General features: G+C 35.6%; 3 protein-coding genes across 3 annotated transcripts; all 3 read left to right on the top strand.

The window, feature by feature from the left end:
* Positions 1-1522: 1522 nt before the first annotated feature.
* On the top strand, positions 1523-4348 carry LOC107851165 (ubiquitin-40S ribosomal protein S27a). The gene is made up of 2 exons (XM_016696090.2): positions 1523-1627; positions 3721-4348. The coding sequence occupies exon 2, from the start codon at positions 3743-3745 to the stop codon at positions 4211-4213; it is 471 nt and encodes a 156-aa protein (XP_016551576.1). The 5' UTR covers positions 1523-1627; positions 3721-3742; the 3' UTR covers positions 4214-4348.
* Positions 4349-5705: 1357 nt separating this feature from the next.
* On the top strand, positions 5706-10577 carry LOC107851511 (pyruvate dehydrogenase (acetyl-transferring) kinase, mitochondrial). The gene is made up of 6 exons (XM_016696568.2): positions 5706-6459; positions 8284-8539; positions 8650-8830; positions 9033-9180; positions 9342-9558; positions 10180-10577. The coding sequence occupies exons 1-6, from the start codon at positions 6211-6213 to the stop codon at positions 10236-10238; spliced, it is 1110 nt and encodes a 369-aa protein (XP_016552054.2). The 5' UTR covers positions 5706-6210; the 3' UTR covers positions 10239-10577.
* Positions 10578-12370: 1793 nt separating this feature from the next.
* LOC107851217 (probable GTP diphosphokinase CRSH, chloroplastic) lies at positions 12371-16284 on the top strand. Its single transcript, XM_047401321.1, has 4 exons — positions 12371-12871; positions 13890-14822; positions 15369-15653; positions 15865-16284. Exons 1-4 carry the CDS (start codon positions 12500-12502, stop codon positions 16000-16002), a joined length of 1728 nt encoding a protein of 575 aa, XP_047257277.1. The 5' UTR covers positions 12371-12499; the 3' UTR covers positions 16003-16284.
* Positions 16285-16419: the final 135 nt, after the last annotated feature.

The raw sequence follows: 16419 nt of genomic DNA, 5'->3' as shown, positions 1-16419 counted from the left end.
AATTCGAGGTGGAGTGCTATGTATTTTTTCATCTTTGAGTTTTAAGTTTATGAAAGGGAGTCTTGGAGTAACTGGTAAAGTTGTTGCTGCCATGTTATCAGGAGGTCATGGATTCGATCGAGCCTTGGAAATAGTTTCTGGGAGGAATGCAAGGTAAGATTGCGTATATTACACTCTTGTGGTGGGGCCCTTTCTCGAACCCTACGCATAGTGGGAGCTCTAATGCCTCGGACTGTCTTTTTTTGAGTTTTGAGTTTATATTTTAGTCGTAATTAAGAAAGGAGACTTCTTGTCGCGATTGAGGACTTTTCGGCAAGAATTTAACTTTAGTCATATCCTGATATGAATAGTGAATACTCGATGAAGCTTATAGTATGCCAAATAATATTATTCTGTCGGCGTTGGCAGTGCTAATAGATAAATCATCAAAGATTGCGGTGAGGTAATAAATATTCTTTCATCCTTAATAAGAGGTGTTCTCTTTCTTGACATCAAGAGTCGTCAATACTAAAAAGGCCCAAGCATTACCTTCGAGAAATCTAGAAGGACAACCCGCACGACTTCTAAATATAGAATCGTCTTTGTTAGAAAGTAATTTACACCCAAAATAGAACTCCTCGATGCGAATCTGAATTAGCTGAGTTCATGTAAGTTAGTCGAATTTCAAAATAAATACTGAACATCAAACAGATAAATTAACAAGCATACATACTCGTGAAGATTTTTGACCCAATTTTTTTTAACTGTAATTTACTCTCAGTTTAAAATCACATTGAATCTCAATTCAAACCCATAATAAGTATTTATTAGTGAACTATATGCAACATGTATTTATTAATTTTAATTGAACTTGATATATTCAACATAGGTAATAGAAATAATTATAAAAATATACTTAAACTATCTACTACTCATAATTGTTTTATCAGTCCAAAATGGTCTAAATTAGAAATGAATTAACATAATTAACTACTACCCTACTTATAGCTTCCAATAGAAAAAAAAAATCATTACCGTTAACAAGCCCACTAATTGCAATATTTTTCTAATGATCACTTTCTTATTAAAATTTCAACTGATTATATATCTTCATTGAATGTATAAAGAGCTAATTATGTATCTCGACAGACCCAGAATCGAAAAAAATACATCGAGAGCTAATTATGTATATTTACAAAGGAAAAAAATGTATCTTCGTTGGATTTATTATGTATCTCGATAGATTCAAAATCGAAACAAATGTATCGAGAGCTAATTATATATCTTTACAAAGAAAAAAATATATCTTTATTGGATTAATTATGTATCTCGACAGACCCAAAATAAAATAAAAATATATCGGGGAGCTAATTATGTATCTTTACAAAGAAAAAAATGTATATTTGTTGGATATATCAGGAGATAATTACGTAACCCAAAACTGAAATTTTTGGTAATTATGTAAAATGTCAGAATTTTCTGTAATTAAGCTTCAAACTATCGGGATTATGAAAAGTGGCTATTTTGTTAAGTTTATCCTAAGATAAAATGCCCATTAAAATTGGGTCGAAGCCCAAATTAGAACTATAAATTACACAGAAACCCTAAATTCTGCTGCTATCTTTCTTCTTCCTTCAACACTCGAAATGTAAGTCTACTATTTTTCTCTATAATAATAATATCTATATTCTTTGTATTAAAAAAAATAATAATAAAATAAAATAAAATCAGTGAATTGGATTATTGATGTTGTGTTTGCTAATATATACATGTATAATGATTTTATTATTATTATTATTATTATTGTTCCTTGTGATTTTAGCTAAATTTGAATGGAATAGTTACCAGAGAAATTCATATAGCTGACACATACTAAGTGTAATTCCATTAGTGCCCAAGAGCTATTTTCTTGGTTTGAAGTTTTTTTTTTTTTTTTTTTTTTTACATGATATACCAATTTTTATGCATTTCTTATATAATTATACGTATTATGCATTGGGTTTAACGGGTGTCGGAGTACCACAAATATTAATATATGTTCTTCGTTTGAAGGGTGTTTTTTTTTTTTTTACATGATATACCAATTTTTATACATTTCTTATATAATTATACGTATTATGCGTTGGGTTTAACGGGTGTTGGAGTACCACAAATATTAATATAATGTTCTTGGTTTCAAGGGTGTTTTTTTTTTTTACATGATATACCAATTTTTATACGTTTCTTGTATAATTATACCTATTCTGCATTGGGTTTAATGGCTGCTGGAGTACCACAAATTTGTACATAGGTCTACCGCTGCATATTAATATATGTTCTTGGTTTCAAGGGTGTTTCTTTTTTTTTTTTACGTGATATACCAATTTTTATACATTTCTTTTATAATTATACGTATTCTGTGCTGGGTTTAACGGGTGCGGGAGTAGCACAAATTTGCACATAGGTCCGCCACTGCATATTAATAGATGTTCTTGGTTCTAAGGGTGCTTTTTTTTTCACATTATATACCAATTTTTGTACAATTCTTATATAATTATATGTATTTTGCATTGGGTTTAGCTGGTGCTGAAGTACTACAAATTTGCACATAGGTCCGCCACTGCATATTAATACATTTTCTTGGTCCCGAGGGTGATTTTCTACATCATATACTAATTTTTGTACATTTCTTATATAATTATACGTATTTAGCATTGGGTTTAACGGGTGCTGGAATACCACAAATTTACAAGTTTCTTGTTTAATTTGGATTATAATAGACCGAGGTAATAAGTATAGAGGAACTCCTATAAAGATTTGTGTTTTGTTTGATTTGACCTGAATAGAGCTAAACGCGTTGAGGTTTATGTTGTCATTGGTTTGACTCCGACCCCATTTTCATATTCATTGTCGTCATTTTTACATGATAGTATATGTTTCTTGTTTAATTTGAACTAGAATAGAGCGAGGTAGTTATGGAGGAACTCCAGTTTTCTGATTGGGATGGAGACCCATCTGATTGATTGATGAAAAATTTGTTCTTTGTTTGATTTTACTCGAATTGAGCAATATGGGTACTGAAGTAGTTTCGGAGTTCTCATATAGCTGACCCCATTTTCATATATCATCGTATTTGTGATTTTTACATGTTAATAAGTATTTCTAGTTTAATTTGAGCTAGAATAGACTGAGATAGTTATACAGGAACTATGATTTTCTGTATCGGAATATAGGCTTAGTTGGTTGATTTACAAAAGATTTGTTCTTTATTTGATTTGACCCGAATACAGAAAAATTGGGACCTAGTTGATTGATTGATGAAAGATTTGTTCGTTGTTTGATTTGACCCGAATAGAGCAAAGTTGGGTAATGTATATATTGTCGTTGGTTTGGGATAGAAATGAATTGTTTTAGAGTATTCATAAAGCCGACCATGTTTGCACGTATCGTGTGGGTGTCAATGTCTCTAAATGATTACATTGGACTTGCAATTACTTTTTTGGGAATACATGCCTAGTTCATTGATTGATGAAATATTTGTTAGTTTGTTCTTTGATTTGGCCAAGTAGAATGAAATGAGCACCTATGATTTATCTAATAGGCTTCGGTTTTGTTTGCATTCAAGACATGATCATCGATTTGGCTGCAGTAGAGTGAAATGAGTGCAAAGGATTTATACCGTTGATTCCGTTGTTTGTAATTGTGGACTTGTGGTGTAGTCATTGAGTGATTGAATATATGTTCTTTGTTTGAGTTGTGCAGTGGGTGCACCAAGTGGTGAAAAATGCAGATCTTTGTGAAGACCCTGACGGGTAAGACTATTACCTTAGAGGTAGAGTCATCCGACACCATCGACAACGTCAAGACCAAGATTCAAGACAAGGAAGGCATCCCGCCGGACCAGCAGAGGTTGATTTTCGCAGGTAAGCAGCTCGAGGATGGCCGGACACTAGCTGACTACAACATCCAGAAGGAGTCCACTCTCCACCTTGTCCTTCGTCTCCGTGGTGGTGCTAAGAAGCGTAAGAAGAAGACATACACTAAGCCAAAGAAGATCAAGCACAAGAAGAAGAAGGTCAAGCTCGCTGTCCTCCAGTTTTACAAGGTTGATGATTCCGGCAAGGTCCAGAGGCTCCGTAAGGAGTGCCCAAATGCTGAGTGTGGTGCCGGGACCTTCATGGCTAACCATTTCGATAGGCACTATTGTGGTAAATGTGGTCTTACCTATGTTTACCAGAAGGCTGGTGGTGATTAGATGAGTGTTAGTAATGTCTTACTCTTATGACAATACTTTTGTAATGTCTTGTTTGTTACAAGATGTAATGAATTTTGAATTATCAGATTATGTTGCCTGCTTATAAGAAGTTTCAAGACTTTTTGTCAAGAAAAATATGTGCCCCTTATTGTTTTTGTGCTTCTGTGATGAAATCCTTGGGTGCTAAATATGGTGCTTCAATTGGTTGCCAAAAATAAGATTTTAATTAGTCTAGGGGTGATAAGACCCGCTTAAAGTTCGAGCGTGTCTCAGCAATTTTGTGTATAGTTCATGTGGAAACAAAGTTTTTTCCCTAAATATTTAATCATAACTATGTCTCAACTTCAAACATGTTGAGATCGGCTATTTGAATCTCCACTGCTCAAATAACTTAATTAAAGTAAGTTTCTATTCAATATTATAGAAATTTGTATTTTTAATAATAAAAGTTCTACTTGAAATTCAAACAAACTAGTGTATTTATTCACTTTTTAATGAGAGATCTCGTATTTAAATTTTGAAGAATCTTTTTAGTGGACCTATTTAGAATGAATCTAAATAAATGTCTCCATCTATACAAGTATTATAATCACCTTAGTTAATTTGATGTTTGATAGTAGGTTTTTAGTTGCTTCATATAAAATTTAGCATAATAATAAGTAGAATGTTTAGTAGTTATTTAATAATTCCAAATAACTAAAAAATGCCTAAATTATGAGTAAAATAATGTGGATTTATTAAAAGAAATAAAATTAGAAATGAACATATTCGAGATAAGGTAGAAATAATCTTGATGGAGGATCAGAAGAGGAAAGTGGGGGCTGAGCTACTTTGGACATGTGATGAGAAGATGTACAGATGTCCTAGCGTAGAGGTGTAAGAGGTTATCTACGAATAGTTATTTTGAGAGCTAAAGGTATGTCGAAGAAGTATCGGAGAGGTGTAAGAGGTGTAAGAGTTTTAGCGCATCGGACTGTCCTCTTAATTAAAGAATCTATGATTGGAATTGTCATCAAAACTAAATTCATGATAAGATGTTGACCGAACTACGTTAAATTATTGCGTCTCTTTTAGCATATTTCTCTTTTGACGGGTCAATATAGTCTACGTCACTCTTTCTTGGCATGTCTCATTTATCGTCTTTCGAGGTTTGCTTTTGTTAATTTCCGTATGACACCTGATTATTTTGATCCCAAGTCTTTTATCTTTTCTTTTTCTTCTTTCACTAGTTATGCCTTCAATGTTGTTTCAGAAGAATGCAATTCTTGTATTTTGATCTGACCGGAGCCTCGGTAATAACTGTTTTTTCTTACGTAGTGCAATAACAATAACATTTGTCGTCTCAACAATTTCATATATAGTTTAAGTGGAAACAGTACATTTTCTCATTTACTAATATATTATGCAAATAACTATTATCATACATAAATATAAATATAAATATAAATATAAATATAAATATAAATATAAATATAAATATAAATATGACTACATGTAAAGCAAAGTTCCATTAAAAGCGAAAATGCCACTACCTTAGCTTTGTAACTATCGTAACTGCTTTCTTCCATTGATTTTTCTTACATTCACATGAACAAATTCTTTTTAATCCACCATTATGATTCCCATTTCTTGAAAAATTCCAACAAAATTCACTTTTTTTTCATCCACTAGTATCACCATTTCTTGAAAAATTACAACAAACATCACTTCTTTGTTGAAAAATTCACTTTTTTTCTCCATTAATATCACCATTTTATGAAAAATTTCAATAAAGATGGCTTTTTTCTAGACCCCCTTTTGAATTCTTGAAGTAAATTTCAACACCCCATTTTTGGATTCTTGAATCTTGTTGTGTTTTTGAGTGAAAATTTGACCATTAATATCCTCAATTCTTGAAAAAATTCAATAAAGATCACTTTTTTGTAGACCCCCTTTTGAATTGTTGAAGTAGATTTGAACAAAAATTGTGATTTTTTGGTGTTTTTTGAGGTTCTTTAATGGCTGCTAAGAAGGTTGGTGATACCCTCTCAAGGGAATTGGCAGAGGAGGTAAAGAAATGGGGATGTATGAAGCAAACTGGTGTTAGTTTAAGGCAAATGATGAATTTTGGGGGTAAATTTTCTCATAAGAATTTGTTGATTTCAGCTAAATTTGTGCATAGAGAGTTGAGGGTTAGGATTGCTCGTAGAGTTATTAAGCTTGAAAATCTTCCTTATGGATTGTCTTCTAAGGCTGCTGTTTTAAAGGTATATTGCATTTTGCCCTCCCTTTCTCTTGTTTACTTGTCTTGGTTTGGTTGAAAAAAGGTGTAAAATTATGAAAAAGAAATGAATCTTAGGCTTAACTCGGTTTAAAAGTTAACTCACGAGGTGAGGATTGTCCAAGACGAGACCACACATTCCTTTTTTCCATTCTGATGTAGGACTTTTCAGTGGACTTATGGACTGGACATCTAAAGCGTGGACAATTTAATATGGAGGTCTAATATTGGTAAACAATAATGTGACCAGGAGGTCACGGGTTCCAGGCTTGGAAACAATCTCTGGTAGAAATGCAAGGTAAGGCTGCGTACAGTACACCCTTGTGGTGGGGCCCTTCCTCGGAGCACATAACGGGAGCTTTAGTGCACCGGGCTGCCCTTTTTTAATAATTGGTATGAGTTGTTGTAGTCTCATAGCATGCAAAGAAATGAATCTTGGGACTAAGTCATCCTCAAAAGTTAGCTCATGAGGGAGGATTTCCCAAGTCCATATAAGGAGACCACACATCCTTTTTTCATACAAAAAGATCAATGAAAAATCATTTGCAAATAGTTTTTGTTGGTTATATAAATCATCCATGCCCTTTGAGGATTCATTTTATCTTAACAAAAGGTAATAAAGGTGTTGTTCAAGTGAGCTTGCACACACCTTGACTATTATAGGGTAAAATAAATGCAGAGTGTGTCAGAAGATATATGCACTCAGACTTCTTACGTAAGGCCAATGCACCAGCCAGCCGGTGTGGTACCGTATGTGATGTGGTATAAACTAAGATGTTTACCTTGGAGACGAAGGAGATATTGAAAGGGCGTTGTGCTTGATTCATAAGATGGTAAATGCTACCTCTTACTAGCACATGCACCGGGTAGCTCTGCCCACCAAAGGATAGGTAGACAGGAGAAATTACCTTTTTGTCTATGTTATTGGGCCCAAATGGTGGGGTAAGGTCTGCATACATCACTCTCCCCGATCCCACTTGTGCGACACACTAGGTATGTTGTTGTCTATGTTATTGGGATTTGAACCTTGGTTCCGATGTTTTTCATCCGTGTTATTGACCGTTAGTAACATCCTTGAGTCAATGTCGTCTCGATTGAGTTTATTGATTAACCTATGACAACCCTTTCTTTTGGTTGGATTTGGAATGGGTCATGCTTTGGGAAGCTCATCTAGAGGTGAAAGCTAGGATAATGGTGGATTAAATTAAGTTAATGCAAAAGCATGTAGGGTCAGTAGATGTTTATTTTTTAATTTTTAATTTTTTGAGTATATTTTATGTTTCTGATTGTCTTGATGCAGGATAAAGTAGGTGGTTAAAGGACAACTCTTTAATATTCTATTTGATTAACAAATTGGACTTACTAATCTTCTACTAACACCTGGAACTTTTTTATTCTTACTTCTATGAATGTTTCGTTCTTTCCACGTACTTAGCGACTCTGCTGTTTTTCCTTACATATTCATCCTTTTGGCGTTAAATAATAGTCTGCTAGCTGATTTTTGTCCCCTGTTGTTTGATCATTCAATATGCATCCCAAAGTTGGGTTGCGTATACGAATCATATGTATCCATTCCATTGTATTAGACACTTCGAACAAATTCAATATTTAAATGATTTATCATAGTTAGCATAATGGAGAAAATACTATGTTGTCCGTTAACCCATAGTAACCCTTTTATCCTGGAAAGGAATATGCTTTGCCACATATGTTGGCGCAATTCTGTCACCTCGGTATTCCGTGTTCGATCATACCTCTTCATATTGTACATCATAAGTATTTAATGTTGTGCTGCTTTTCTTTCTTTTAGGTCCGGGATTGGTATTTGGATTCTTTCCGTGACCTTCGATCCTATCCAGAAATAAAGGATAAAAATGATGAGTTGGAATTCACACAAATGGTTAAGATGATTAAGGTCCGGCACAATAATGTCGTTCCAATGATGGCTTTGGGGGTCCAACAACTCAAGAAAGAGCGGCCTAAATTTGATTATGAGGATTTAAGAGAAATACACCAATTTCTTGATCGATTTTACATGTCTAGAATTGGGATCCGCATGCTTATTGGTTAGCTCCGTACTTTACCTGGATTATTTCTTATGGTGTCGATCTTTATCTTGTATAAGTTTGTGTCATTAACAAATGTTGTCTCACTGGTAAATTTCTGGTAAACTCAGGGCAGCATGTGGCCTTACACGATCCTAATCCACTTCCCAATTGTGTGGGCTATATACATACAAAAATGTCTCCTCTGGAGGTTGCACGCAATGCCAGTGAGGATGCCCGGGGGATTTGCTTACGTGAATATGGAAGCGCACCTGACATTAACATTTATGGAGATCCTGATTTTACATTCCCGTATGTTTTGATCTTAAATCACGGGCATCATTCGTTATACAAAAAATCTCTTACGTTTACTGTCCACCTCTTTACCGTCTTGTACATTTCTCTTGTTCTGCCAAAAGCGTTATTGATATCTGCATTCTAGAAGATGATATGGAATGTGGAGGTGTTCCGTCAGGTCCTGTTTCTTTGTTTGATTTTTCCACCTTTCGTGCAGTTATGTTCCATCGCATCTGCATATGATGGTCTTTGAGTTGGTAAAGAACTCTGTCCGTGCTGTTCAAGAGCGGTTTATGGACTCGGACAAAGTTGCCCCTCCTATTCGTATAATTGTTGCTGATGGTTTAGAGGATGTCACCATTAAGGTATGACCTCTTTTCAATCTTATTTTTTTCCCTGCAAAACTCCCTAATCATCATTGTCTAGTTAGGGACCTCATTCCTCCTTATTGTGTTTTTAATTCGATTAGTAAATTTCGTGCTACTTTCTCTGGCATTAGTTAGTAAGCATTCCCGGGTTGATGTAGATTTCTGATGAAGGAGGTGGAATACCGAGAAGTGGCCTTCCCAAAATTTTTACTTATCTCTACAGTACTGCAAGAAATCCGCTGGACGAGGACTTTATGACAACTGATGTAGCTACTGCATGCACGATGGCTGGTTATGGATATGGAATTCCAATAAGTCGTTTGTATGCTCGTTACTTTGGAGGGGATTTGCAGATTATCTCCATGGAAGGCTATGGTATGTTATTTAAATTGTCTCAACCTTGTTTCCACCAATACCGTTTGATTAGTAGATAAACTAAACTAAGTTAACGCCTTTTCTGATAGTATAGCCGACCATAACTATTTGACGTTGATGCCTAGATGATCTTTATTATCAATACTATAACATAGTTGCTTAGCCTAGATCATCTGTTTGTTGAAACCGTGAAAGGATGTATAAGCATCAGGTTCCACAAACAACGGTGTAGACACGTATAGCGAAGGGTGGTGGTCATTTAGTTTTGCATGGTAACGGCTCTTGTGGAGCATTGCGGATAGTGGCTTAGCCATGTAGAATGAAGCGCGGTGTTCAATTGACCACCACCACCCTTCATCGAAGAACTATATCCGAGTATATTGGAAACAGCCTCCGGCAAAAATGCAAGGTAAGACTGCGTACTATACACGCTTGTGGTGGGGCCCTTCCCTGAACCCTGTGCATAGCGGGAGCTTTAGTGCACCGGGCTGCGCTTTTATATATATATATGAGAAACTATATTGTATGCCAAAAGTTACTCTTTATTCATATTTACCGAGCTCTGAACACCCTTAACGAAATTCCTGATTGATGCCCACGAATCTCTTGACCTCTTTACAGGTACAGACGCTTACCTTCACTTATCGCGATTGGGAGATTCACAGGAGCCCTTAACTTGATGTATGACGTTGGGAGTTCAATCGCGTTACGAAAATTTGCTCTAGCTACTAACAAGGGGAGAACTTTGAATCCTCATTTTAGGGAAAAGTAAATGTTGTTGTAAATTGGCAAAATCCTCTTTGTTGTAAGACATTAAAAAATGTCGCTTAAAACTTGGGTCACTTTGCAATTTGACAAGTGATAGTTTAATAACATTGAAAAAAAGAAGTTATGATTGTAGTTTTGTTATAAGAGTTTGTATCAAATGATGTATGATGTATGTATGTGCATACAATTTTTCTCACTTAATTGTACTTAGTAATTAATATATTTACATTCTATTGATTTACTTTTTCTCACTCGTGAAATTTTACTGGATATGTTATTGTTACTGTACATCTATTGAATCAAGGGTATTAGCCATGCAAATTTGATGTGGTTCAACATAAAAAGTTCACACTAGAAATTCCTCATGCCTAAGTACCTAACCCTGTGCAAACTTCTGAGAAAATGATTTTTGAATAGTATCTACTTTAAAGGAAGAGGAGCGTTGGTGTAACTGGTAAAGTTGTTGTCATATGATCAGAAGGTAACGGGTTCAAGCCTTGAAAACAACCTCTGGTAGAAATGCAAAGTAAGGCTACATACAATACATGGAAACAACCTTTGGTAGAAATGCAAGGGTAAGGCTGCGTTCAATACACCTTTGTGGTGGGGTTCTTCTCCGAATCCTGCGCATAGCGAAAGTTTTAGTGCATCGAGCTGTCCTTTTATATGTACCTCAAAGGTGCTTTTTAACAAGGATGTCTAAAAAATTACTTTTGAAGTACATATGTCATCCATTACACGTAACCCGGTCCAGTCAGGGTCAAAATCGGAAAAAAAAACCGTAAAAGTTTTTCTTCAATATACACTATATATACCCACCTATATACATTTTAAATACGTTAAACAATATACACACAATATATATACACTATATATATAGTATATACGACATTAGAATTTAAAAAACATATACACATATACACAATTACACATGTAATCAGGTATACGACTATACGTTAGTTAAATATATATACTACTTTAAACTTTAGAGTCTATAGAAAATATATACACATATATACATACCATTCAATATATGTACTACTTTAAATAAAACATATACTACAATATATACACACACTATATATAGTTATATACTACTACTTTATAAAATATATACACATGTATACGTTAAATATATACTACCTACTTTAGAGTCTACAAAAAATATATACACATATATACTTTGGCCCAAAACCCCAAATTCGATTTATTTAAAAAAAAAATAGAATTGGACAGGTCCGATTAACCGACGGGCCTGATCCGGGTTGGATCCGGGCCAAGTTAACCGAGTCCAAAAATTGTTTTGGCCCAGCCCGTGAACTGATCGGGTCGGGTCTCTAAGAGGGTCGGGTCGGGTCAAACCGACCCATTTGACAGGCTTACTTCAGCTCATAAAAGAGATTGGTAATGGCAATTGTTTCCGACTATAGTTTTAATGGCAAAATACTTGAAAGAAAGAATCCAAAGTGTGGCTCAGGGTCAATGAAATGAATTGAGTATTATGAAGTTTTTGGTTTAAAATTCGATATAAGCATTCAGAACCCTTGTGAATTATGATCAAAGTCACTACGATATACTTCAACTTTACGGGATCCTATTACCTCCTGAACTCAATTTTAGCGTATTTTTGTCACTCTTTCATATTGATATGACACCTTGCATTAAGTTAAACACGTGAGGCACATGAAGAACTGTCATGTGTCACGTCAGCTAAAAAGATTAAAGTATCGTAGCAAATTTGATCATAATTCAGGAGTACTAGATGCTTATCTCTTAAATTCTGCAGCGATAAAATATTAGGTGCTTTCTTTATATCCTTGTGCATCTGTTCTAACTTTGATGGAACGACTCAAACACTACACTTATCAAAAGTGAAGTTCTTAGGAAGAAGTCGAGTTGCTTTTATTTAGTCAAACTTTAATGGAAGTATGAATATCAAATTAAAAAAAAAAAAAAACTACTTATTGCAGCTACTTCCCATCATTGGTGAACACAAATTAAACCTCAATATTTCAGATAATATTTAAGATTGTCATATTCAAAACGTGGCATGCCACTATCCATATAAAATAAAGTCTACTTAATAAATTCAGAAAAAAAAAAATTATCTCAACCATGGAACATCTTTTTTATTTTACAAAATCTCTGTAAACCCATTTTTCTCTACTCCAGTATGAACCTCCACTTAATAAATTCTCGTGGTTCGGCCCCATGCATTCCATGCATAACGAAAACTTTAGTACATCAGACTGATCTCTGGCCCCGCCATATCTCCGCTGCCGTGAGAGCTTCAGCAACGGCAGCGGAGATGGTGGTGGCGGGGCCGGAACAACCTGGTGGGAAAATGGTGGTGGAGTTAGTTGGTGCATTTAATGAGTTAACTGAAAGAATGGATAATACTGTACTTTCTACTAGCTCTTCAAGATTGTTGTTTAAAAGTCTGAAATTGTGTATTCCAATTCTTCAGTCACTTCCACTTGCTCCTGATGGTAGAGCTCCACTTTCTAGAGCTTTGTCTGTTGCTGTTATTTTAGCTGATTTACAGGTAAAAATTTACTCGCACTCGATGTTTATAGTGTTGATTTTCACTTAGCTTTGTTAACAGTAAAGTTAGAAAACTAATAGCAAACTATTTTAGCTGATTTACTGGTAAAAATTTACTCTCACTCGATGTTTATAGTGTTGATTTCCACTTAGCTTTGTTAACAGTAAAGTTAGAAAACTATTAGGAAACTATTTTAGTTGATTTACTGGTAAAAATTTACTCGCACTCGATGTTTATAGTGTTGATTTTCACTCAACTTTGTCAACAGTAAAGTTAGAAAACTATTAGCAAACTATTTTAGCTGATTTACGGATAAAAATTTACTCGCACTTGATGTTTATAGTGTTGATTTTCACTTAACATTGTTAACAGTAAAGTCAAAAAACTAATAAGTGATCCCTCTGATTCAATTTGTTTACCTAATTTTGACTTACACGTAGTTTAAGAAAGTAACGAAGACTTTTAAATGTGTGGTGTTAAACTAAAGATATGTAGAATGTATTAAAATGCCCATTAATCTTGTGGTTTTAAATATGTCACATGGAAGTTAGAATTAAAGAGTTGCCGTAAAGAGAAAGAGTCATTCTTTTTTCAACGGGATAGAAAGGAAAGTAAGACAATTGAATAGGGGAGTATTATTTGTCACTGTATAAATTTAAGAGTAAAGCATCTAGTACCTCCTGAATTATGACTCAATTAGCTACGACACACTCCAACTTCACGAGGGTATGACCAAATTTGCTACGACACGCTCCAACTTCACGGGAGTCCTATTACCCCTGAACTAAATTTTAGCGTATTTTTGTCATCCCTTTTAGCTGACGTGACTCCTTTTGTCAACCTTTTTAGCTGACGTGGCACCTTTGATGCGGGCCTCATTCCCAGTTTACTCGTAAATACTTGAAGTATGGCTTCATAACCCCTTGTTGGAAGTTTGCTATTGCTCTGTCTGTATGTGTATGCGTGTGTGCACACTTAGTTTAAGCAAAAGCTAAAAGGTATTTGCCATTTGTTACAGATGGATGCTGAAGTTATATCCACTGGTCTACTAAGAGAAGTTCTCGAGGCAGGTGCTATCTCAATATATGACGTGAGGGATCGGATTGGTACCAGTACCTCTCATTTATTGCATGAAAGTTTACGTGTGAAGCATATGTCGTTAAAGGTAGAAGTATTGGATGATGATAGCGCAACAGCATTGAGGAAATTTTGTCTGACATACTATGATGTTAGGGCGTTAGTGTTAGACCTTGCTATCAAGCTCGATATGATGAGGCACCTTGATTATTTACCTAGGTACCGGCAGCAGATGATAGGACTTGAGGTTATGAAACTACATGCTCCTTTAGCACATGCCATCGGAACTAACTTGTTATCTCTTGAACTCGAGGATCTATCTTTCCGATACTTGTTTCCTTACTCGTATCTTTATCTTGACGCGTGGTTGCGAAGTCACGAGTCTGGAAACAAGCCTTTGATTGATGTCTGCAAGGAGCAGCTGCTTCAGTCCCTCAAATCTGATCCACTGTTAACGGAAATTGTGAGTAAGATATCTGTTGAGGGTCGTTACAAAAGTCGTTATAGCACCATGAAGAAGCTCTTGAGAGATGGTCGAAAGCTTGAAGAGGTGAATGACATCTTAGGTCTAAGAGTTATATTGACTCCTTTATCAGGCGTAGACGAGTCAGAAATGGGGGAAAAGGCTTGCTACAGGGCACGCGAAGTCGTCCAATCTTTGTGGGAAGAGATACCAAGTAGGTCGAAAGACTATATCTTAAGGCCTAAAGCTAACGGATATAAGAGTTTGCACATGGCTGTTGATACCGGTGAAAATGGTCGGACCAGACCTCTAATGGAAATTCAAATACGAACAGCAGAAATGGATATACTAGCGTCTGGAGGAGCAGCGTCTCATGCGTTGTACAAGGGCGGTGTTACTGATCCTGAAGAGGTAAACATCATATTCGATCCCATTCATAATGCCGGTATATTTTAAACATAAGAAACAGCCTCAGGCAAAAATGTAAGGTAAGGCTGCGTACAATACACCTTTGTGGTGGGGCCCTTTCCCGCCTCCCCGGACCCTGCGCATTGCGGGAGCTTTAGCACATCGGGCTGCCCTCTTAATTAAAGAATCTATGATTGGAATTGTCATCAAAACTGGATTCATGATAAGATGTTGACCGAACTACGTTAAATTATTGCATCTCTTTTAGCATATTTCTCTTTTGACGGGCCAATATAGTCTACGTCACTCTTTCTTGGCATGTCTCATTTATCGTCTTTCGAGGTTTGCTTTTGTCAGTTTCCGCATGACACCTGATTATTTCGATCCCAAGACTTTTGTCTTTCCTTTTTCTTCTTTCACTAGTTATGCCTTCAATGTTGTTTCAGAAGAATGCAATTCTTGTATTTTGATCTGACCGGAGCCTCGGTAATAACTGTTTTTTCTTACGTAGTGCAATAACAACAACATTTGCCGTCAAATCATATACAGGCAAAGCACCTGAAGGCAATCATGATGGCTGCAGCAGAGCTTGCAGCATTGCGCCTTCAAGATTTTCCTTCGGCGAATCACAAAGGTCTGGAAACTGACAAGAGAGGAAGGGTGTTCCGTCTTCTTGACAAGAATGGAGATGGTAAAATAAGCATTGACGAACTTATGGAAGTGATGGAAGATCTCGGTGCCCCAGGAGATGATGCGCGGGAGATGATGCAACTTCTTGATTCAAACAGTGACGGTTTTTTGAGCTCAGATGAATTCGATTTATTTCAGAACCAGGTACATGAGCATAGATATTGTTGTTTTGGCAAGATTGAATGTGAAAGTAGTATTGCACCGACAAAAGTTTCTCCGAATTACAAAATTTCCAGTGGTTCTGGGAATTGCAGAAAACTTTCCGGTTCATGTCAGATGACATACAAGCAAGTTTCTACGTAAAATTATTCTTTAACTCGTTCAACTTTTGACGATAGCATTAATGTTGTTTCAGGTTGAGTTCATCAGGAATTTAGAAGATAGAGATGATCATTATCAAACACTGTTAAACGAAAAGCTGCAAATAGGAAATGAAACCGGTTTGATTCCATTGTACAGTACACAGCAAGGTGATAGTCTGGTAACGAATTAGTATCATTCTGTTAAATCTGTGTTCTTTGTGTATGTATCTATTGAGAAGGTTCGTGCTCTATACTGGGGCTTTTTGATGTCTCAAAGTAGATATCTTTCCGCGGAAAAGATATTGAATCCCCTCTGAATAATAGTTGTTTGTGCACGGTCTCAATCAAATGTAATGTATCTGTATGTTTTAGTATGTATCGTTTCTGTACAACTCTTGTACATAGTATTTTATCCCCGGAATGTACACATGTGAGTGCATATATATACGTAGTGTATCAGTTGGATTGGAAAATTTACTTACGCCTGGTGTATGTTCTCATTCTTCGCTATGGTATTTGGATCTCGAATCAATGTTTGTATGATGAAGGGAACATTGCTTTCGACAATCTGCTGAATTGTCTGTGTATATGTACTCATAGATTGTCTA

The sequence above is a fragment of the Capsicum annuum genome, chromosome 12, assembly GCF_002878395.1.
Source record: "Capsicum annuum cultivar UCD-10X-F1 chromosome 12, UCD10Xv1.1, whole genome shotgun sequence".
NCBI classification, from domain to species: Eukaryota; Viridiplantae; Streptophyta; class Magnoliopsida; order Solanales; family Solanaceae; genus Capsicum; species Capsicum annuum.
Note: the sequence above shows the minus strand (reverse complement) of the source record. Positions and strands in the feature narration are given on the sequence as shown.

Coding starts and splice junctions, on each gene's coding strand:
- LOC107851165 (XM_016696090.2), top strand. CDS start 3,743: ATGCAGATCTTTGTGAAGACCCTGACGGGTAAGACTATTACCTTAGAG.
- LOC107851511 (XM_016696568.2), top strand. CDS start 6,211: ATGGCTGCTAAGAAGGTTGGTGATACCCTCTCAAGGGAATTGGCAGAG. Junction 6,460..8,283: donor CTAAGGCTGCTGTTTTAAAG/GTATATTGCATT, acceptor TCTTTCTTTTAG/GTCCGGGATTGGTATTTGGA. Junction 8,831..9,032: donor GATCCTGATTTTACATTCCC/GTATGTTTTGAT, acceptor CCTTTCGTGCAG/TTATGTTCCATCGCATCTGC.
- LOC107851217 (XM_047401321.1), top strand. CDS start 12,500: ATGAACCTCCACTTAATAAATTCTCGTGGTTCGGCCCCATGCATTCCA. Junction 14,823..15,368: donor GTGTTACTGATCCTGAAGAG/GTAAACATCATA, acceptor AATCATATACAG/GCAAAGCACCTGAAGGCAAT. Junction 15,654..15,864: donor TCGATTTATTTCAGAACCAG/GTACATGAGCAT, acceptor ATGTTGTTTCAG/GTTGAGTTCATCAGGAATTT.